This window comes from Oncorhynchus mykiss, chromosome 15 (assembly GCF_013265735.2).
Source record: "Oncorhynchus mykiss isolate Arlee chromosome 15, USDA_OmykA_1.1, whole genome shotgun sequence".
Taxonomy (NCBI): domain Eukaryota; kingdom Metazoa; phylum Chordata; class Actinopteri; order Salmoniformes; family Salmonidae; genus Oncorhynchus; species Oncorhynchus mykiss.
In genome coordinates, this window is record NC_048579.1 from 40,012,579 (window position 1) to 40,035,809 (window position 23,231).

The 23,231-nt window shown below is 41.9% G+C and overlaps 1 protein-coding gene across 5 annotated transcripts in view; it reads left to right on the top strand.

Moving 5' to 3' along the window:
- LOC110490053 (fibroblast growth factor 12) overlaps positions 1–23,231 on the top strand; it is a 116,191-nt gene that overhangs the window by 75,693 nt on the left and 17,267 nt on the right. For 4 of the 5 annotated variants that reach the window (XM_021563178.2, XM_021563177.2, XM_021563175.2 and 1 more), the window contains one exon: positions 16,821–16,931. In XM_021563178.2, the coding sequence (XP_021418853.1) occupies positions 16,821–16,931 (111 nt within the window). Of the gene's footprint in view, positions 1–12,790; positions 13,875–16,820; positions 16,932–23,231 lie in introns of those variants that run through there. The other variant, XM_021563174.2, reaches the window with a different exon arrangement.

Here is a 23,231-nt window from a genome sequence, read left to right on the forward strand (position 1 = left end):
GAACTCTATTCCACATCAGGTAACTGATGCAAGCAGTATAATCACATTTTAAAAAACACAGCTTATGGAACAGCGGGGATGTGAAGAGACACACAAAGGTACAGACAGGCATATGCACACAAGCACTAGCACACGCACTCTACACACGTGTACATTGTAATATTTTTGTATGGTGGTATTATATTTTGTATTGTAGATATGTAGTGGTGTAATAATGTTTTGTGATGTACTGTTTTATATTTTGTTTTATATGTAATGTAAGTTCATTAATGTGTTTGGTCCCCAGGAAGAGTAGCTGCTAATGGGGATCCGTAATAAATACAAAAATGCTAATATTTTAAATGTTACTAAATCAAGTAAATCATGATTTATATAATCTATATTGTTTTATCAAATGAAAATTTAGTCTTAAGCTATCTTGAATGGCATTTTGCCATTTTAAGGTAAAGAATGAAGGAAATATAGGCTTACTACTTTTATACGCTTATGCCGCGTTTATGTTCTAGTGCGTACTAGGAAACTGAAATTTCCGACTAGCTAACGCAGCACATTTATAACTACAACCAGTTATCAAGTCAGACATTTGAGTTTCCTAGTTCCAACTAGCACATGAATGCGGTATTTTACTCAAATACATATATTATTATTTTTTTTAACATTCAGTATCCTTGGTTTCTAATGCTCCGTATAGGTCGATATTTCATTGTGGCGGGAGTATAGATCCTAGACCAGCTGTCAGGTGTCATAATCGCCTGATGTGGTAACAACAATCATTTGGGGTGCAATCATTCCTTTAATTCTGTAGCAAAATGTTTTGCAACAAACCATTTACTCCAAACTGAGTGTTTCTAATGGACAAATTCAAGCAGGTCCAGTTTTTTTCTGTTTGTTTCTGTAATGAATTATCTGCTGTTTTATCCTTGTGGGTTTTTTGTTGCCATCAAGCTTAGTTTAGCCCACAGGTGCATGTAATCTCCCGTTAGTAGCATTTTAAGAAATCCAGCGGTAACCTGCAGGATCACGTTAAGTTCTGCCTGTTGGTTGCAATCAAGCCTCTGAATCTACTGAAATCACTTGTCACAACATCATAATGGTTGACATGAGCAATCTGGCTAGATTAAGTAGGTAGAAGTTGCCCCTTACCTGGTCCTAGATCTGGGGTTAAGGGCAACTTCACCCTCAACACATGACGTGATGATGAGCCTAGATATAGCTTATTATCCGACTTATAGACACGGCTTGAGACGAGAGACTAGCCCAGACATGGTTGAAGAGCGTGATGCGGTATCCATTATGTAACATTTCTCAATCATAAAACGGTGGTGTCAGTCTCTCGGTTAGAGAGGGGGACAGTAACCAAAGGGTTGCTGGTTCACATCCCAGGGTGGACAGAGAGCAATCTGGTGCAAATCTTGTGTACCAGCTACTGCCGTTGTGCCCTTGAGCAAGGCACCTAACCGGATCTAGGGGTGCTGCTCAGCAGCTGACCCTGTGCTGTTTCCAGCCTCTTGTATGTGTGGTTTTCGGGGGGAGGTTGGGAATTTCCGATACAATAACATTTTGTTCTTGACTGTATTGTAAAATTAGAGATGGTAATTATTTAAGCATAAAGAAAGCAGTAAGAGTACAGTGATTTACTTACATTTAGGATACTGATGGGAGAGTGCAGTGCGCTCTTGAAAAACAGAAGCCAAATCTCAAATTGAGTCATTAGTTGTGTAATGGAGCTTAGAGATATGTGGTATATGCGTGGGTGCCCGGCTGAAAGAGCAAGGCTATCTTTCAGATATGTATATTTGTAAGCTACAGGAAACATACTGTGTCTCCTTAAACCCTATACAAAGTAATTTATCCTTCAGATATGATCAAACAGGGGCGGCAGGGTAGCCTAGTGGTTAGTGTTGGACTAGTAACCGAAAGGATGCAAGTTCAAATCCCCGAGCTGACAAGGTACGTTCTGCCCCTGAAAAGGCACCCACTGTTCCTAGGCCGTCATTGAAAATAAGAATTTGTTCTTAACTGACTTGCCTAGTTAAATAAAGGTAAAAAAAAAAAAACAGTGCTGCTGATCATTGTAGTGGAGTACAGTTCTCATGAACATACACTAGATGGCAATGTCTCATTAATAACTCACCCATCAACATACACAGTATTTTGTTTCTATTCTGCAAGGATTCATAGTATTCATAGTAGCCTTGTTATGTTATGCTCATATTATTTGCATTTGTGTGTGAGTGTCTACACAACTATTTGCTAAGGCTATTTATTCACATACACCTAATATTAGGGATGCAATGGTACAGTGGGCCCACGTTTCGGTATGTATCACGGTTTGTGGGCCACGGAAATGGTACAGTTTCGGTATCTTTATATTTAAGAAAAAAATTTAAACATCACCCTTTAAACAATGTACTCTTTATTTATTTTTAACTCTTTAAAACTTTCCATTCAGAAAAATGGCAGCATGACTGACTAGACCTGGTTTTTGTCTCTACTGTATGAAATCAAGGGGAGAAAAACATTACAATTAAAAGTGCTTCTTAGCTTTGACAACCTGTAGCTCTTCATCTCCCAATCCAGTACATAGTGAACCGTCACAGTTAGGTAGCTTTGGAAGTCCAACTATCAGTGGGGAGGGCTAGATAGGGTGTCTGTGTCAATTTGTTTTCAATTTCTCTGTTTCATAGAGTTTGGGAATTACTTTGCTGCTGAAATGTGTGCGGGAGGGGATATTGTAACACGGTCACATTTTTTTCATCAGGTGACGAAATCCTCAGTTTGTAACCACCAACTAGGGCTGCAAATCTTTGGCTATGAATACTCACACTGCTTTCGTTATTTCGTGTCTTACTGAATTTGTCACAAATTGTTGTTGGAAGGCAGCAGCGAGAGATTGTTGTGTTTTCGCTAATGAGTAGACTCTCCTTGCGCCAGCTCCACCTGCAATGGACACAGCTGGGTGATGGCGACGTAAATGACACATAATGTTAGAAGTGTTTCCACTCAAGTAGCCGACAGTGGCAAAGCAATGCTTGCAGACTGTACTTTATGTTCTTCTTACCCTCGTCATTGTATTGAAGGCTGAATCCAAAATGTTCCCCCACAGCGGATTTGAAAGACATCGGTGCCAATTCAAATGTTCTTCTCTCGGTCTCACTAGCACTCGCCATTGTCAGTTGGGGCTGAGAATATTTGTTTTTAGTTCCCCCTCTCTTCATGGGGCCCCTTTAGGGAGGTTTTCTACTGAGATGTGATTGCAAATCATCCATTAGTTAGTCACTACATTTTGAGACGTTGCTGTGGAGTAAAGTTTGTCAACCCTCAGGAGCCCTTAACGGCCACAAGCTACACGTCTGGTTCTGTGGATCTGAATGTACAATGTGCGTGTAGTCTGCATCGTAATATGCAAGTTTTGGAAATTATAATTGACAATTAAAATGACATGGAAAACCGGAGTTCCGCGGTTCACGTGCGCATATTGAACCATTGGGGTCGTACCGAATATTGTGTACTGTTGCATCCCTACTTAATATGCAAACCTGTTCAACAGACCTGGGTTAAAATACTATTTGAACTATTTCAAATACTTTTAGCGTTTGCTTTATCCTGCCTGGAGTGCCAGATGGACAGAATTTGCACTCCTTGGTTCTATTGTGTCAGGAATGCTCAATCAAGCCCAGATAAAGTATTTGAGATCATTTCAAATATGATTTGCTGTGCAGATGTTTTTAAAGCAAAAAGAACTCCACTATAATAGATTTAAGGGGACTGGGAGGTGTTGACTCTGGGCCAGAGTGTTCTCAGTGTTCTCTGAGAACAGGAAAAACATGTCATTGGCTTACATTCACATCGACTTGAATGTTTAATGCTGATAGCTTGTAGGCCGGCGCGCAAGAGGGATTTTGTGTACTTAGTAACACTTTTTAAAAACACAATGCACTGATTGCCTCCCTCCTCATCCCACGGGAGATAAGGCCATCATCATAATCTCCTGCCTCTACTGTGTGCTGTAGGTTGACTCAGGTGCACACAGAGAGGAAGTTGTAGGAAAATTGTCCTATTTACTCACACTGGCACAAATGAGTTGGATACATGCAACCTGACGCCTGTAATAATGCGCAGTGTGCTGTGATGAACTGCATCTAACTGATTTAATCAAGTGGCAGCTGCTTTCATACACAGTGCATTCAGAAAGTATTCAGACCGCTTGACTTTTTCCACATTTTGTTACGTTATAGCCTTATTCTAAAATGGATGAAATTGCCCCCCCCCCCCCCCTAAATCACATTTACATAATTATTCAGACCATTTACTCAGTACTTTGTTGAAGCACCTTTGGCAGCGATTACAGCCTCGAGTCTTCTTGGGTATGACGCTACAAGCTTGGCACACCTGTATTCGGGGAGTTTCTCCCACTCTTCTCTGCAGATCCTCTCATGCTCTGTCATGTTGGTTGGGGAGCGTCGCTGCACAGCTATTTTCAGGTCTCTCCAGAGATGTTCGATCGGGTTCAAGTCCTGGCTCTGGCTGGGCCACTCAAAGGACATTCAGGGAATGTGGGGATGTAAACAAAGCCACTCCTGCGTTGTCTTTGCTGTGTGCTTAGGGTCGTTGTCCTGTTGGAAGGTGAACCTTCTCCCCAGTCTGAGGTCCTGAGTGCTCTGGAGCAGGTTTTCATCAAGGATCTCTCTGTACATTTCTCAGTTCATCTTTCCCTCGATCCTGACTAATCTCCCAGTTCCCGCTGCTGAAAAACATCCCCACAGCATAATGCTGCCACCACCATGCTTTACTGTAGGGATGGTCCCAGGTTTCCTCCAGATGTGACACTTGGCATTCAAGCCAAAGAGTTCAATCTTGGTTTCATCAGACCAGAGAATTTTGATTCTCATGGTCTGAGAGTCCTTTAGGTGCTTTAGAGGAGTGGCTTCCGTCTGGCCACTCTACCATAAAGACCTGATTGGTGGAGTGCTGCAGAGAAGGTTGTCCTTCTGGAAGGTTCTCCCATCTCCACAGAGGAACTCTGGAACTCTGTCAGAGTGACCATCGGGTTCTTGGTCACCTCCCTGACCAAGGCCCTTCTCTCCGATTGCTCAGTTTGGCCAGACAGCCAGCTCTAGGAAGAGTCTTGGTGGTTCCAAACTTCTTGAATTTCAGAATGATGGAGGTTACTGTGTTCTTGGGGACCTTCATGCTGCAGAGATTGTTTGGTATCCTTCCCCAGATCTACGGTCAATTCCTTCGACCTCATTGCCTGGGTTTTGCTCTGACATGCACTGTGAACTGTGGGACCTTATATAGACAGGTGTGTGCCTTTCCAAATCATGTCCAATCAATTGAACTTACCACAGGCGAACTCCAAGTTGTAGAAACATCTCAAGGATGATCAATGGAAACAGGAGGTACCTGAACTCAATTTTGAGTCTCATGGCAAAGGGTTTGAATAATTATTTACATAAGGTATGTTTTTTTTTTATTTGTAATACATTTGCAAAATTTCTAAAAACCTGTTTTCGCTTTGTCATTATGGGGTATTGTGTAGATTCATGAAATTTTTTTATTTAATCAATTTTAGAATAAGGCTGTAACGTAACAAAATGTGGAAAAGGGGAAGGGGTCTGAATACTTTACTGAGTGTACTGTAGACGATTTCGCCATAGTCTTGGACGTGTAGGAACGCCGACTGAATAATCTGCTTTCTACTATTTAGCGAGAGGCATGACTTATACATTTTTTTAATAGAAGGAACCCATTTTTATTCTCAGCTTCTAAACAAACTAATCAATATTCTTTCAAAAACAGCTTTTTCTCGAGTTGCCCAGATATATGGAAGCAGGGCACCATCCAAAGTACATATGCTTAAATCATCAGTCATGTTTGTGAACAACATTTACACTGGGGGGGAAAAAAGTGAATGCTTTATGAAAGTTCACAAATGTTCCATATGTACAAAATGCTTATTTCTCTCAAATTTTGTGTACATCCCTGTTGGTGAGCATTTCTCATTTTCCAAGATAATCCATTCACATGACAGGTGTGGCTTATCAAGAAGCTGATTAAACATCATGATCATTACACAGGTGCTGGGGACAATAAAAAAGGCCACTAAAATGTGCAGTTTTGTCACACAACACAATGCCACTGATGTCTCAAGTTGAGGGACTGTGCAAGTGGCATGCTGACTGCAGAAATGTCCATCAGAGCTGTTGCCAGATAATTGAATGTTATATGTTATTTTAGAGAATTTGGCAGAACATCCAACTGGCCTTACATTGGTAGACCATGTGTAACCACGCCAGCCCAGGAATTCCACATCCGGCTTTTTCACCTGCAGGATTGTCTGAGACCAGCCACCCGGACAGCTGAGGAAATGGAGGAGTATTTCTGTCTGTAATAAAGCCCTTTTGTGGGGAAAAACATTCTGTTTGGCTGGATCTGGCTCCCAAGTGGGTGGGCCTATATCGCCCCAGGCCTACCTATGGCTGCACACCTGCCCAGTCATGTGAAATCTATAGATTAGGGTCTAATTAATTTATTTCAATTGACTTATTTCCTTATATGAACTGTAACTTAAAAAAATATATATTTCATATATAAAGAAAGATCTTAGATGAGATTCTAATATTTTAGCCAGCCAACAACGTTTTGAAATAGAAAAAAAAAAGTCTCTGAAAGCCAAGTTAATAAACAGATCACTGACCATTTCGAATCCCACCGTACCTTCTCCGCTGTGCAATCCAGTTTCTGAGCTGGTCACGGGTGCACCTCAGCCATGCTCAAGGTACTAAAGGATATCATAACCGCCATCGATAAGAGAGTACTGTGCAGCTGTCTTCATCGACCTGGCCAAGGCTTTCGACTCTGTCAATCACCGTATTCGTATCGGCAGACTCAATAGCCTTGGTTTCTCAAATGACTGCCTCGCCTGGTTCACCAACTACTTCGCAGGCAAGAGTTCAGTGTGTAAAATTGGAGGGCATGTTGTCCGGACCTCTGGCAGTCTCTATGGGGGTACCACAGGGTTCAATTCTCGGGCTGACTCTTTTCTCTGTATATATCAACTATGTTGCTCTTGCTGTGGATGATTCCCTGATCCACCTCTATGCAGACGACACCATTCTGTATACATCTGGCCCTTCTTTGGACATTGTGTTAACCTCGAATCTAGGGGGCACTATTTTCATTTTTGGAAAAATAACATCCCCAAAGCAAACGGGATATTTTGTCAGGACAAGATGCTAGAATATGCATATAATTGACAGCTTAGGATAGAAAACACTCTAAAGTTTCCAGAACTGATATTGCAGGCGAAGGCCTGAGAAAAATCCAATCAGGAAGGGACTCTTATTTAGAAAGCTCTGCGTTCCTTTGCGTCCCTATTGAGCAGTGAATGAGATATCAACCAGATTCCTTTTTCTATGGCTTCCCTAATGTGTCTAGTGTCACAATACATAGTTTCAGGCTTTTATTTTGAAAAATGATCCTGAACGTCAACATTGCGTCAGTGGTCAGCTGAAGTCTCTCAGAGTGTTTTGTGCGTAAAGGACAAATGCGGCCCATTGTTTCTCTCTATCCTACTAAGAAGCCACCAGTCCTGGTTGATATATTATCGAATAGATATTTGAAAAACACCTTGAGGATTGATTATAAACAACGTTTGCTATGTTTCTGTCGATATTATGGAGCTAATTTGGAATATTTTTGGCGTTGTAGTGACCGCATTTTCCGGTCGATTTCTCAGCCAAACGTGAAGAAAACACGGAGCTATTTCACCTACAAAAATAATATTTTTGGAAAAAAGGAAAATTTGCTATCTAACTGGGAGTCTCGTGAGTGAAAACATCAGAAGCTCATCAAAGGTAAAAGATTTAATTTGATTGCTTTTCTGATTTTCGTGACCAGGTTGCCTGCTGCTAGCTACGTGGACAACTACAAATACCTAGGTGTCTGGCTAGACTGTAAACTCTCCTTCCAGACTCATATCAAACATCTCCAATCCAAAATGAAATCTAGAATCGGCTTTCTATTTCGCAACAAAGCCTCCTTCACTCACGCCGCCAAACTTACCCTCTTAAAACTGACAATCCTACCGATCCTTGACTTCGGCAATGTCATCTACAAAATAGCTTCCAATACTCTACTCAGCAAATTGGATGCAGTCTATCACAGTGCCATCCGTTTTGTTACCAAAGTGCCTTATACCACCCACCACTGCGACCTGTATGCTCTAGCCGGCTGGCCCTCGCTACATATTCGTCGCCAGACCCACTGGCTCCGGGTCATATTTACGTCTATACTAGGTAAAGCTCCACCTTATCTCAGCTCACTGGTCACGATAACAACACCCACCCATAGCACTCCAGCAGGTATATCTCACTGGTCATTCCCAAAGCCAACACCTGCTTTGGCCACCTTTCCTTCCAGTTCTCTGCTGCCAGTGACTGGAACCAATTGCAAAAATCGCTGAAGCTGGAGACTTACATTTCCCTCACTAACTTTAAACATCAGCTATCTGAGCTGCTAACTGATCGCTGCAGCTGTACATAGTCCATCTGTAAATAGCCCACCCAATCTACCTACCTCATCCCCATATTGTTTTTATTTACTTTGCTGCTCTTTTGCACACCAGTATCACTACTTACACACAATCATCCACTCCAGTGTTAATCTGCTAAATTGTAATTTGTTTGCTACTATGGCCTATTTATTGCCATACCTCCTCATGCCATTTGCACACACTGTATATAGACTTTCTTTTTTTTCTCTATTTTGTTATTGACTGTACGCTTGTTTATTTAATGTGTAACTGTCTGTTGTTGTTTCTGTCGCACTGCTTTGCTTTATCTTGGCCAGGTCGCAGTTGTAAATGAGAACTTGTTCTCAACTAGCCTACCTGTTTAAATAAAGGTCAGCTTCCCGCGCCTCGGGCGGCCTCAGCTAAGGATTCACTTGCAAAAGTTTATTGAATTACTTTATTACTCCCCTGCTGCATCTACTCATTTGGATTAAGTGATAATGCCCTCGAAACCAATGTTTGGAAGATGGATTGGCATAGGTATTCAATAATATTCAAATAATAATTGACATTTTCATTAAAAATTTTGATGAATTTATTCATATTATTTAATCATTTTACAAGATCTAGTTCCGACACCAATATAGTGTTGCTACCCAAAGCCTGGTTGTTCATTCTATCAGTTCGGTTGCTAGAGATGCGACCCAAGCGTTTAGCCTTTTTGTTTTGAATCTATGGACGTTCATTCTAAATGTTCCATTGCCATACTGGCTGGCAACGTTCTTAACCTTTGCTTGCTAGCTAACTAACTATGGCTAATTTACAGTCAAGTCAAAAAGTGCAGCCAGAATAACAGGAAAGTAGCAGCATTTGCATAAGCTGTTTTCTAGTGACATTTGGATACATCCATAACAGTGAGCTAATGAGGCACGATTTTGCTTGGCATAGAAAATGTGCTCACTCGTCAGGACACTGTTGTTCAGAGGAGCTAGCCAACAACACAGCTAACAGAATCACTTCAAACAGTATTTGCACTGGTGACAGACAATGCTAAGAACATGCATGCATTGAATCTGCTCCTCAAGGACATCATGGCACTGAAAACAATGGATACACTCTACAAGAGTGCCAAGGAAATGGTTAGGTGTGTGAAGGGTCATCAAGTTATATCAGCAACCAAGCAAAGTGAGAAGAATAAGAGCACTACATTGAAGCTGCCCACCAACACCCATTGGGGTGGTGTTGTCATCATGTTTGATGTCTCTCCAAGAAATGGCCATATCACAGTCTGCCGATATGGACAGCCCCATCAACAGGATCCTCCTGGATGATGTATTTTGGGAGAGTGGTAAGCAGCCTGAAACTCCTGAAACCTATAGCAGTAGCCATTGCACAGATTGAGGGAGACAATACCATCCTGTCTGATGTTCAGACTCCGCTTGCAGATGTAAGAAGAAATCCAAACTGCCCTGCCTACTTTACTGTTGCTCCAAGCAGAGGAAACTTCAGTTCTGAAATGCATCAAAAAGCGTGAAGACTTCTGCCTGAAGTCCATACATGCCACAGCGTACATGTTGGACCCCAAGTATGCTGGCAAGAGCATCCTGTCTGGTGCAGAGATCAACAAGGCCTATGGTGTCATCACTACCGTGTCTCACCACCTTGGCCTGGATGAGGGCAAGGTTCTTGGCAGTCTGGCGAAGTACACTTCCAAGCAAGGGCTTTGGGATGGAGAAGCAATATGGCAGTCGTGCCAGCATGTCTCATCAGCCACCTGGTGGAAGGGACTTTGTAGATCTGAGGCTCTTTCCCCATTGCCTCCATCTTCCAAATCCCACCAATATCAGCCACCTCAGAGCGCAACTGGTCCTTGTTTGGGAACACACACAACAGGCTGACAAATACAAGGGTTGAAAAATTGGTGGCCATCCAGGCAAATTTGATGCTTTTTGAGGACGACAATGAGCCGTCCTCAACAAGGTTGGAAAGTGACAGTGAAGATGAGGCCTCAGTCTAATGTTCAAGAGGTGGACATTGAGGAGGTCCAGGGAGAAGACATGGAAGCTTGAGAGGAAGACAAACAAAGCTTTAGGTTCTAGACTATAATTTTACAGATGTATGTTGAAAACGTTTCTGGGAGATCAAATTTCAAATCAAATTTATTTTATATAGCCCTTCGTACATCAGCTGATATCTCAAAGTGCTGTACAGAAACCCAGCCTAAAACCCCAAACAGCAAGCAATGCAGGTGAAGAAGCACGGTGGCTAGGAAAAACTCCCTAGAAAGGCCAAAACCTAGGAAGAAACCTAGAGAGGAACCAGGCTATGTGGGGTGGCCAGTCCTCTTCTGGCTGTGCCGGGTGGAGATTATAACAAAACATGGTCAAGATGTTCAAATGTTCATAAATGACCAGCATGGTCGAATAATAATAAGGCAGAATAGTTGAAACTGGAGCAGCAGCACAGTCAGGTGGACTGGGGACAGCAAGGAGTCATCATGTCAGGTATTCCTGGGGCATGGTCCTAGGGCTCAGGTCCTCCGAGAGAGAGAAAGAAAGAGAGAATTAGAGAGAGCATATGTGGGATGGCCAGTCCTCTTCTGGCTGTGCCGGGTGGAGATTATAACAGAACATGGCCAAGATGTTCAAATGTTCATAAATGATCAGCATGGTCGAATAATAATAAGGCAGAACAGTTGAAACTGGAGCAGCAGCACAGCCAGGTGGACTGGGGACAGCAAGGAGTCATCATGTCAGGTAGTCCTGGGGCATGGTCCTAGGGCTCAGGTCCTCCGAGAGAGAGAAAGAGAGAAGGAGAGAATTAGAGAACGCACACTTAGATTCACACAGGACACCGAATAGGACAGGAGAAGTACTCCAGATATAACAAACTGACCCTAGCCCCCCGACACATAAACTACTGCAGCATAAATACTGGAGGCTGAGACAGGAGGGGTCAGAGACACTGTGGCCCACTCCGAGGACACCCCCGGACAGGGCCAAACAGGAAGGATATAACCCCACCCACTTTGCCAAAGCACAGCCCCCACACCACTAGAGGGATATCTTCAACCACCAACTTACCATCCTGAGACAAGGCTGAGTATAGCCCACAAAGACCTCCGCCACGGCACAACTTAAGGGGGGGGGGGGGGGGCGCCAACCCAGACAGGATGACCACATCAGTGACTCAACCCACTCAGGTGACGCACCTCCTCCAGGGACGGCATGAGAGAGCCCCAGTAAAGCCAGTGACTCAGCCCCTGTAATAGGGTTAGAGGATCCGATGGATCATTTGGGATCATTCAATATTCCCCACAGGTACAGATACAGGTTACTAGCCTAGGGGCTAGACAGTGGTGGAAAAAGTAAGGATACCTTAATAGAAAATGACTCAAGTAAAAGTGAGTCACCAAGTAAAATACTACTTGAGTAAAAGTCTAAAAGTATTTGGTTTTACATTTATTTAGTATCAAAAGTAAATGTAATCGCTAAAAGATTCTTAAGTCTAAAAAGTAGCCCTTACAAGTAAAAGTATGAATAATTTCTTATTCCTTACATTAAGCCAACCAGACGGCACAATTCTTGTTTTTTATTTTTGGATAGCCAACACTCTGACATCATTTACAAATAAAGCATGTGTTTAGTGAGTCTGCCAGATCAGAGGCAGTAGGGATGACCAGGGCCGTTTTCTTAATACCTGTGTGAATTGTACCATTTTCCTGTGCTGCTAAGCATTCAAAATGTACTTTTGGGAGTCAGGGATATGTATGGAAGTACATAAGTACATTATTTTCTTTAGGGATGAAGTAAAGTAAAAGTTGTCAAAAAAGGAATAGTAAAGTACATATACCAAAAAACGACATAAGTAGTATCATAAAGTAGTTTTACTTCATTTACACCACTGGGGCTAGGTTTGCTTTACCTCATCCCCAGGCTATATTGCGCCCAGGAAGTATGGATCACTTTACGTGATGGAGACCTGCCTTTCTCATTGCCTTTGGTAAAATTATGTTACCGAACACATGTAAACTGCTCTCGCACCTCCAGCCAAGCAGCCCACCATCGCTTTCGTTTACAATGCCGAACCCCCCCCCCCCCCCCCCCCCCCCCCCCTTCGCTAACTCTCTTAACCTCCCTCCTGCTCTCTCTCCCTCACACACACTGGCACAAAAAAAAAAGTTATTCTCGCTCTCTTTTTCTCAGCCCTCCGAGAATTCCTTGTCCGAACCACAACCACGTAGGATTGCATAGTTAGAAAAAGAAAGGCTGCTTGCAAACCGGGCGACGAAGAGCAGGCTTCACCAGTTGCTCTGATGGTACTTTTCACTACAGGCTACCGTGCGATTTGTGCTTAGATTTTTCCAACAGGGCACAGACGTCAATTCACATTGGTTCATATTAATTTGAAAGAATTTACGTGGAAATAACGTTGATTCAACCAGTGTGTGCCCAATGTGTTTGAATTATGTCAGTTTAGGATACTCATTACCTGTGATTATGAAGGCGACATAGATTTTCGACGGTCCTCCAATTTGTTGTGACTCTCCGTTTTCCAGAGAACATTGGGTTTTCGATTTTGGATTATTTTTTACCTGGGGCTCGCGTGTCGAGCCCGTAGTTGAGCGAAAGACAATGCCGGCTGCGGGGCTAGTGAGGGAGCAGTGTGTCCGCGCACATCCAGTACGCTGCTGCCACTGCACTCAGATAGTTGTGGAATGTCGAGCACTGGAAATTTAAGAGGAATGAAAACGATGGATAATGAAACTATTTACGGGACATTTTATCTGGATACCTGGGAATAATCTGGACTGGAGATAGAGAGCAATACCTTGGACACATCTGCACAATATACATTTATTAATTAATGTATTTAGAGATATAGTAGCCTACCTATTTGTAAAGACTGCCAGTGCAATATTTTATATTTATATCGATGTTGTTTCCATTATTTGGATGACAAATATGTTTGAGTTCAGCATTCAGCAAGTTATCATTTTATTCACCTTAACTACATATTTGTCATCATGGCGCACGTATGCAACCTCATGCATTGGACCAGCCATAATCAGCACCCTCAGCAATATCTTGACAACATCTCGCTCATAGAAGATTTTGAGACGATTCAAGTGGTCTACACTCAGGTTAATCTACCTGGGAGATGGCGGCGGCGCTCGCCAGCTCCCTGATACGTCAGAAACGTCAAGCAAGAGAGGGAAACAGCGAAAAGGTCGCCACTTCCAAACGGCGCACCAGTCCCAGCAAAGACCCCCGCTCCTTGTGCGAGAGGCATATATTTACTGTCTTCAGCAAAGTTCGGTTCTGCAGCGGCAAGAAAAGACCAGTCCGCAGGAAACCAGGTCAGTGACCACAGAGCAGCTCTGCGTTCAGTACATAAAAACGTAATAGAACGTTCAATTTAAAGGACACTGTACTGAACGACCATGGAGAAACGGGGAGGGGTTGGGTTGTGGTATAATAATGCACTGCTTCCCTTTAAATACTTAACCCGTTGCTTCAAGCCACACCCCGCACAACCACTGAGCAGAGCAAACATATTATCTTAAAGTCTGTTCAAGAACATACAGTATAAGGACGTTTTGGGAAATGGTGTCTTTCAGTACAAATTGTTCTGCAGCTTAGCAAACGTTCAAGCAAACTGAAAGTCAAAAAATAATATAAATTCAGATAATCACATTACGAATAATCGCATATTCAGAATTTGATCAAATTACGTTGTAATCTAAGAATTTATTTTTTATAAAAAGCATTACAATAATGTTGACTTGTTGATTTATATCCAAAGTATTGATTTAGAAAAATGGAAACCTCAATGTCAACTTGTTTTGACATTGCATTGTTGTTTTGAGCTGTATAGATAATGGATTTTTGATGCTTTCATGAGATTAATTGCAATTTTTAAAAAAATTGTGCACTAAAATTACAAAAAGCTAACTCCAGTTAACTGATGAACTCAGACAGACCTAATTCAAAATAAATATATTTGTAGAAAAGTATCTGTTTACATTAATTCCAAAAGCAAACACATTCACACATTTTCAAATACATAAATATTTAGTTTAGGCCGGTGTAGTAAATGTAACAAAAACCAATGGACAGCTAACAATAACAGATGCTAGCTAGGACAAAATGGAAGGATAGCTATCACCTTTCACTAAGCTAGCTAGCAGTTAGCAATTAACATGCAATGATTAGATACACATTTCATAGAAAGTAACCTTCTAAAATACATATACTTACCGTGGTTCATATGTACACATTTAAATACACTCAATATGAGCTCTTGTTTGTAAAAAAAAACAAATGGAACTATTTAAGAGCCAAAACATTTATAATGGAAATAAACTATATTTCAGAAACGCCATCTTGTTCTCATTGACTTGCATACAAACATAACTAGCTTGCTAGCGACTTAGCTTGGCTACACTCATGTAAATGTGAAAACCTCACTTGGTCAAAACAATTCAATTATACATGAAAATTATCAGAACTCAACACCGTTTAGTTAAACATGTTATCTCTATATATTTTTTTTAACATAACCATGGGTAGAAACCAACAAACAGGATAAAAATAAGGAGACACGGAGAGCTAGCTTCTCTGTTCTTTTCACTGGGCTTCATCCAACAATCATGGACCAATGTACAAAGAAATTAGGTGGTGCCTGCAGCAATAACACTCCGAATACATCTCCCTTGTGGTAGTGTTAAGTATACATGTATATGAATGCAACACTATGGAGGACTACAATAATAATGGAGTGGATGAGCTTAGAAGTAAGAAATTATTATTTTGTATGATCAGCAAGGCTAAGTAACCTTTTTACAGAATATGCAATTCCACATGTTAATCAATCAATCAATCAAATTTATTTTATATAGCCCTTCGTACATCAGCTGATATCTCAAAGTGCTGTACAGAAACCCAGCCTAAAACCCCAAACAGCAAGCAATGCAGGTGAAGAAGCACGGTGGCTAGGAAAAACTCCCTAGAAAGGCCAAAACCTAGGAAGAAACCTAGAGAGGAACCACCTTTTCACATGTGAGGAGAGTAAACACTATTTCACCCACACATGTGAACTTACAATTGTGAAGTTTTCTTACATCTGAAACTGCAAATGAGAACTTGTTATTATTCTAAGCTTATCATGTGAAAAAAGACAAAAAAATAAATTGTTGTAGTGCGGGTTCCTCCAGTACATGAAGTGAAGGAAGGCACACTAACGACCTAGACCAGAGCTATCAGTGTCCATGTTAAGGTGAACTATTGTTGGTGAAGAATGCTTTATTGATCCACCAATGGGCCAATTCTCACAGTTCGGCTACAAGCAAGTTAGACAGAGGTTTAAGAGTATCATATCTATCACCGATAGATGAGAGGACGCTGACCACACACTTCTGCATCCTATTTAACGTATCCCCCCACCTTTCAGTGTTTCTATCATCCACTGGGTCTGCCTCATCATCAGCGTTTAACTGGCACAACGACTTGCTCTAAATAGTGCTGTATTTTAGTCTTCTTCTGTCTCTTCCTGCATGATTTGGGCGTCAAGCGGCTGTAGTGCCAAGTTTATCTGTCCCACATTGTGTGCCTTGTTCATGATTTGGAGGTGGCTTCTTAGACCGTTTGTTTTTCGGTTCGGTTTTGATCCACCAACTGAACCTTTTTTATCTATAAGACTGGGAGATGGTTTTTCACTGATTAGTGTTATGTTGGTGTCTGCATGCTCTGAATGGCCCTAAAGTACTGTCGTGATTAACCTCTTCCTTTTATTATTTTTTACCTCTTTATTCTCTTTACCATTGAGTGATGGTCTAAGGAGGTGGCGAGAGAGAATCTGTCTGCCTCTCTGTCATGATGGGAGGCATTGTTTGCTTCTGTGTCATCACATGTATCACATGGCATTTAATTCATTATGTAGCCTATCACACGGTACTGCAATAATGGGTACTAAACTAAGGCTTACACTATAAGACCAAGAGTTTTTCCAGATCACGTGACCAGACCAGGAAGTGCTCTGGGCCTTAGTTATAGTCTAGTTTTTGCTGGTCTCTCCCTAATCATTGAAAATGGTATTAAGAGTATGAGGGCATGGCATTCAAGTGTTTTGGTGTCTGAGTAACCTGGGCCTTGTTCATTGCAATGGAAAACAAAAATGACTATTCTTATTGGACACATTCAGGTAGTTCCTCCCAGTTTCAGTCCATTTTATTATGTTTGGTGCTTAATGAACATGACCCAAGCAGCTAGCTAACCCTTATCCCTGTTGTGTTGTGTTGTTGCAGAGCCGCAGCTGAAGGGCATTGTGACGCGACTGTTCAGCGAGCAGGGCTTCTACCTGCAGATGAAGCCGGACGGCACCATAAATGGGACCAAGGACGAGAACAGCGACTACAGTGAGTTTATATGACACACATTACAATTCCCAACATGTACATCTCCTATCATACAATCTTAAAGTACAATACACTTTGTCCTGGTGAGGTCACGTGAGTACGAAAAAATGCCTAGCCGTTACGATAACAAATGCCATTTCATCATGCTAGTGTACATGGATATTAACAAACCACAATTTAGAATTCCACAGAGATCACCTGTGCAAGCCTCACCACTCCACGCACACCTGTCTGCATTACCTTGACACACCTGTCGAACAGGGTTACGTTTGTGTCACCTTCACAAACACAAACAACTCTGTGTGTGTGACCAGCTACATCTGTGCAGACACACTGAAAAGAGTGGAGTTGAGTAGAGAGGAGTGATGGATGGCCCGCACTCTGTCGCTGTATTTCTAAGCTAGGCGGGCCGCTTCACCCCAACTATAATTGTCATCGCTCTCCACTCTGTTTTCTCAAACAATCTATTAACTGTTGGGCCAGGATCATTCCCCTCCATCCGTTTGGCAGGAAGGTGATCTGTCCCCTCCCTGATTTACATGCAGTATCAGCCTGGAGGTACACAAGTTACGTGCATGTACACCGTGACTTGTGTACGTTGTGCGCGCACAAACACACACACGCACAAACCGACAGACAGACAGACACTAAAGTGACAGATAAAGTCGATGTCCAGAGCAAAGGGTTGGCCCTGTAAGTTACTTTTATCCAGTAAGTGCATACATTTTTGTATGGTGGGTGGTCCAAGCTATCGAATCCTGGCATTGCAAGCGCTGGGCTCTACCAACTGAGCCACAGAGGACTACACATCCAACCTGTCTCAATAGATATGAAGAGTATTAAGTAAGTAGTTAACCTGTGTGCTTGGTTGACTCACACACAACAACTTTTTACCCTATCTATGTCAGAGTGTGTGTTAGTGCTGCAGCACATACTGTATTGCAGGGGCGCTATTACCTACTGTACCTGGCAGTTGTGAAACGGTAGAGAAGAGTGGGTGACGGCAGCCATAGTTCCCACAGTAACTCTGCTGAACAAAAAACTATTCAGCAAAGAAAAGTCAAACTTCCTCCCCTTTCTCCTCTGCTGTACCAGGGGGAGAGAAGAAGAAGGCCTCTCATTGTATCAGAAGGAAAAGATCACAGCATATGAGTCTCCAGAGCTTTAGTGGAAGGAGAATAGAAGAAGAAACAGCTGGCAATATGTTGGGCTTATTTCTTTCACATCTCCTACTCATTTTGAAGAGATAGATGGAATAGAGAAGTCAGAAGGATGTGATGTAAACTCAATGAGCTCTATGAGATGAAGAGAGGAGAGAGGAAGAAAGGAGAGGAGGAAAGAGAAGAGGAAAGCTGATAAGAGGGGAAGAGAGGAAAAGATGGGGGAAAGAGAATAGAGGATGTAAAAAGGGCTGATAAGAGGAGGAGGATAGAAGAGAAGAGAGGAAAGGAGAGGTTGTAGCTGGTCCAAAAAGTCTCTTGTTTCCTGGCCCAAAATGACAGGCAGCCAGCCGCCTGCCCAGTTGTGCTTTTTCAGAGTGGATGTATGGTGGGTGTACAGTACAATATGTGTTTTCGTGTAGAGAGAGAGGATTAATGCCTGGTGAGCTGTGTAGCCAGAGGGCTCCTTCTTCACACAGGAGCTCAGTTGCACCCACTCACGATGCTGGACTATTTTTGCATCCCCTCCTTACCCCGTTGGATTTGTGTCCTCGCGGATTATATCACCTATTCCTCTCCATTTAAAAACAACAACTTTTATCTGCCTAGCCCACATCAGTGCATCCGATAGGCTTAACGTTGTTACGTGATCCATGAATGATCGTCCCAGCCCTGCTTTGTGAGGATTGGCATTGTGGAGTTCCATAATGTTGGCGTTAACATGAGGTTTATGGGCTGCCGAAATTAAAGTGCTTTATTTTCTGGGCTTTGGCTCAGAATCCAGGAAGCAGTGGTGAGAAATGCTGCCAAGTCTTAGGAGGGTTTTAAGGATATGATGTTAAAGGGACAATATGGGATTGGTACATACATTTTTGGACCTATAATCAATTATTTGATACATAGCCATTGATTCTTAAAGAATATAATTGATAAATGCTTCATGAGCGTAGTTCAACTGTCACCTTAAATATAAGATTTCTTAAATCCATTGTTCGTAAACAATGTAATTGTGAACAAACACTGTATAGCCTAAAAACATTTTTAGGACATGTACTCGATCCATAGTGCAGTGCTGTGGACAGCTGACAATTTCGTTTTTTAAAGGTCATTTCCAATTGAGCTGACATGTACAGCTTTTCCCGTGACTGCAGTCACCATGATAGTGAGAACATTGCCTTTTACATTTTTCCAAATCCCTTCAAGTTATGAGCATCTTAGGATAAATGAGGTAGGAGCTGAGGGTGATGCAAGGAGAACAGTTAATGCAGGGATCACTGTCCTGTGTGGCTAAGTTGGTAGAGCATAGTACTTGCAACGTCAGGATCCTGTGCTCGATTTCTGCTGGGGCCACCCATACAAAAATGTATGCATTTTTATTTATTTTATTTCACCATTATTTAACCAGGAAGGCTAGTTGAGATCAAGTTCTCATTTACAACTGCGACCTGGCCAGGATAAAGCAAAGCAGTGCGACACAAACAACAACACAGAGTTACACATGGAATAAACAAACATACAGTCAATAATACAGTAGAAAAAGTCTATATATAGTGTGTCCAAATGAGGTAGGATAAGGGGGTAAAGCAATAAATAGACCATAGTGGCGAAATAATTACAATATTGCAATTAAACACTGGAGTGGTAGATGTGCAGAAGATGAATGTGCAAGTAGAGATACTGGGGTGCAAAGGAGCAAAATAATTAAATAAATAACAGTATGTGGATGAGGTAGTTGGATGGGCTATGTACAGGTGAAGTGATCTGTGAGCTGCTCTGACAGCTGGTGCTTGAAGTTAGTGAGGGAGATATGTCTCCAGCTTCAGTGATTTTTTTTTTGCTGTTCGTTCCAGTCATTGGCAGCAGAGAACTGGAAGGAAAGGCGGCCAAAGTAGGAATTGGCTTTGGGGGTGACCAGTGACATATACAGTGGGGCAAAAAAGTATTTAGTCAGCCACCAAATGTGCAAGTTCTCCCACTTGAAAAGATGAGAGGCCTGTAATTTTCATCATAGGTACACTTCAACTATGACAGACACAATGAGAAAAAAAATCCAGAAAATCACATTGTAGCATTTTTTTATGAATTTATTTGCAAATGATGTTGGAAAATAAGTATTTGGTCAATAACAAAAGTTTATCTCATTACTTTGTTATATACCCTTTGTTGGTAATGACAGAGGTCAAACGTTTTCTGTAAGTCTTCACAAGGTTTTCACACACTGTTGCTGGTATTTTGGCCCATTCCTCCATGCAGATCTCCTCTAGAGCAGTGATGTTTTGGGGCTGTTGCTGGGCAACACGGACTTTCAACTCCCTCCAAAGATTTTCTATGGGGTTGAGATCTGGGGACTGGCTAGGCCACTCCAGGACCTTGATATGCTTCTTATGAAGCCACTGTCTTACGAAGCCACTGTCATTGTCATGCTAAAAGACCCAGCCATGTTTCATCTTCAATGCCCTTGCTAATGGAAGGAGGTTTTCACTCAAAATATCACGATACATGGCCTCATTCATTCTTTCCTTTACACGGATTAGTCGTCCTGCTCCCTTTGCAGAAAAACAGCCCCAAAGCATGATGTTTCCACCCCCATGCTTCACAGTAGGTATGGTGTTCTTTGGATGCAACTCAGCATTCTTTGTCCTCCAAACACGACGAGTTTAGTTTTTACCAAAAAGTTATATTTTGGTTTCATCTGACCATATGACATTCTCCCAATCTTCTTCTGGATCATCCAAATGCTCTCTAACAAACTTCAGACGGGCCTGGACATGTACTGGCTTAAGCAGGGGGACACGTCTGGCACTGCAGGATTTGAGTCCCTGGCGGCATAGTGTGTTACTGATGGTAAGCTTTGTTACTTTGGTCCCAGCTCTCTGCAGGTCATTCACTAGGTTCCCCCGTGTGGTTCTGGGATTTTTGCTCACCGTTCTTGTGATCATTTTGACCCCACGGGGTGAGATCCTGCTTGGAGCCCCAGATGGAGGGAGATTATCAGTGGTCTTGTATGTCTTCCATTTCCTAATAATTGCTCCCACAGTTGATTTCTTCAAACCAAGCTGCTTACCTAATGCAGATTCAGTCTTCCCAGCCTGGTGCAGGTCTACAATTTTGTTTCTGGTGTCCTTTGACAGCTCTTTGGTCTTGGCCATAGTGGAGATTGGAGTGTGACTGTTTGAGGTTGTGGACAGGTGTCTTTTATACTGATAACACGTTCAAACAGGTGCCATTAATACAGGTAACGAGTGGAGGACAGAGGAGCCTCTTAAAGAAGAAGTTACAGGTCTGTGAGAGCCAGAAATCTTGCTTGTTTGTAGGTGACCAAATACTTATTTTCCACCATAATTTGCAAATAAATTCATTAAAAATCCTGCAATGTGATTTTCTGGATTTTTTTCTCTCATTTTGTCTGTCATAGTTGAAGTGTACCTATGATGAAAATTACAGGCCTCTCATCTTTTTAAGTGGGAGAACTTGCACAATTGGTGGCTGACTAAATACTTATTTGCCCCACTGTATATATATATTTTTAAAAGCATTAATGATTTGCGTAAATGTAATATACTATTATATTACTCATGTTAAAAATATGAAATTATATTACATTTGGTGAAGAGCACATTATGACTTGTTTTTAACTCAACTCAAAGTTTAGGACTTGAGACTTGACTCGGGTCTTGAGTGCTAAGACTTGAGACTTACTTGGGACTTGTAAAACAATGACTTGGTCCCACCTCTGCCTACTACCATACCCTGTTCAAATGGACTTAAATCTTGTGTCTTGTCCATTCACCCGTTTGAGTGGCACACATACACAATCCATGTCTCAATTGTCTCAAGGCTTAAGTCTTTTTTTTTAACCTGTCTCCTTCCCTTTCATCTACAGTGATTGAAGTGGATTTAACAAATGACATCAATAAGGGATCATAGATTTCAGCTGAAGTCATCCTAGTCAGTCTGTCATGCAAAAAGCAGGTGTTCCTAATGTTTTGTACACTCAATGTATTTTGGAAGCAGGTGCTTCCACACTGGTGTGGTTCCTGAGTTAATCAACATCCCATCATGCTTAGGCTCATGTATAAAAATGTTGGGCAGACCATTATTTTGTCTTAAATGGTTATATCCCCATAGGATGACTATGCCCCAATCCACATTTCTCATTGAAGAATGGTGTCTTCAGACACTTGTAGAATCCATGCCAAGGTTCATTGAAGGTGTTCTGGCTTGTGGTGGCCCTACTATTAAGACACTTTATGTTGGTGTTTCCTTTATTTTGGCAGTTACATGTAGTTAGACAACCTACTGTAACTTGATTGATAGCCTGAAATGGCTTGGTAGCTAGTTATGAGGTTGGGAGATAGGTTCTCAATCTACCTGGCTAGATAAAGCCATCTTCATAACATTGCTAGGTGGCTAGTATTACAGAGAAACAATAAAACGTTCTCATTTATTTATTCATCAAGAAGGAATCATTAAGCTACATAGCCTGATCAAATTAATTTACAAACATACCTCCTGCGAGTGCTGCCTATCACTGGCAGCTAAAACTCTTCCACTGGCCTATGGGCATGATGCCTCTGAACAGAGTACACAAACACTTACACAGCCATTTCTAACATGTTTTCTCAGTCTCTTTATCCCACACGCATACACTCACACTTATTCCACTCCGTCATGCATTTGTTTTGATCCACCCCCATAGTGCTCAGACATCCACACACATGCATGCAAAGTCACACGCACACACACACACACACACACACCATTTTTGGGCTCTTGCTTCGCTTCTCTCCTGGCTTCTGTTATGCATTACTTTTTTTCTGCCTCCAAAGACAATTTCAAATTAAATCAAATTGTATTAGTCACATGCTCCAAATACAACAGGTGTAGTAGACCTTACAGTGAAATACTGACTTACTAGCCCCTAACCAACAGCGCAGTTTCAAATAATACAGATAAGAATAAGAGATAATAGTAACAAGTAATTAAAGAGCAGCAGTAAAAAAATAAATATATATACAGGGGGGTGCCGGTTAAATGTGCGGGGGCACCGGTTAGTTGAGGTAGTATGTACATGTAGGTAGAGTTAATTAAAGTGACTATGCATAGATGACAACAGAGAGTGGCAGTGGTGGGGAGGGGG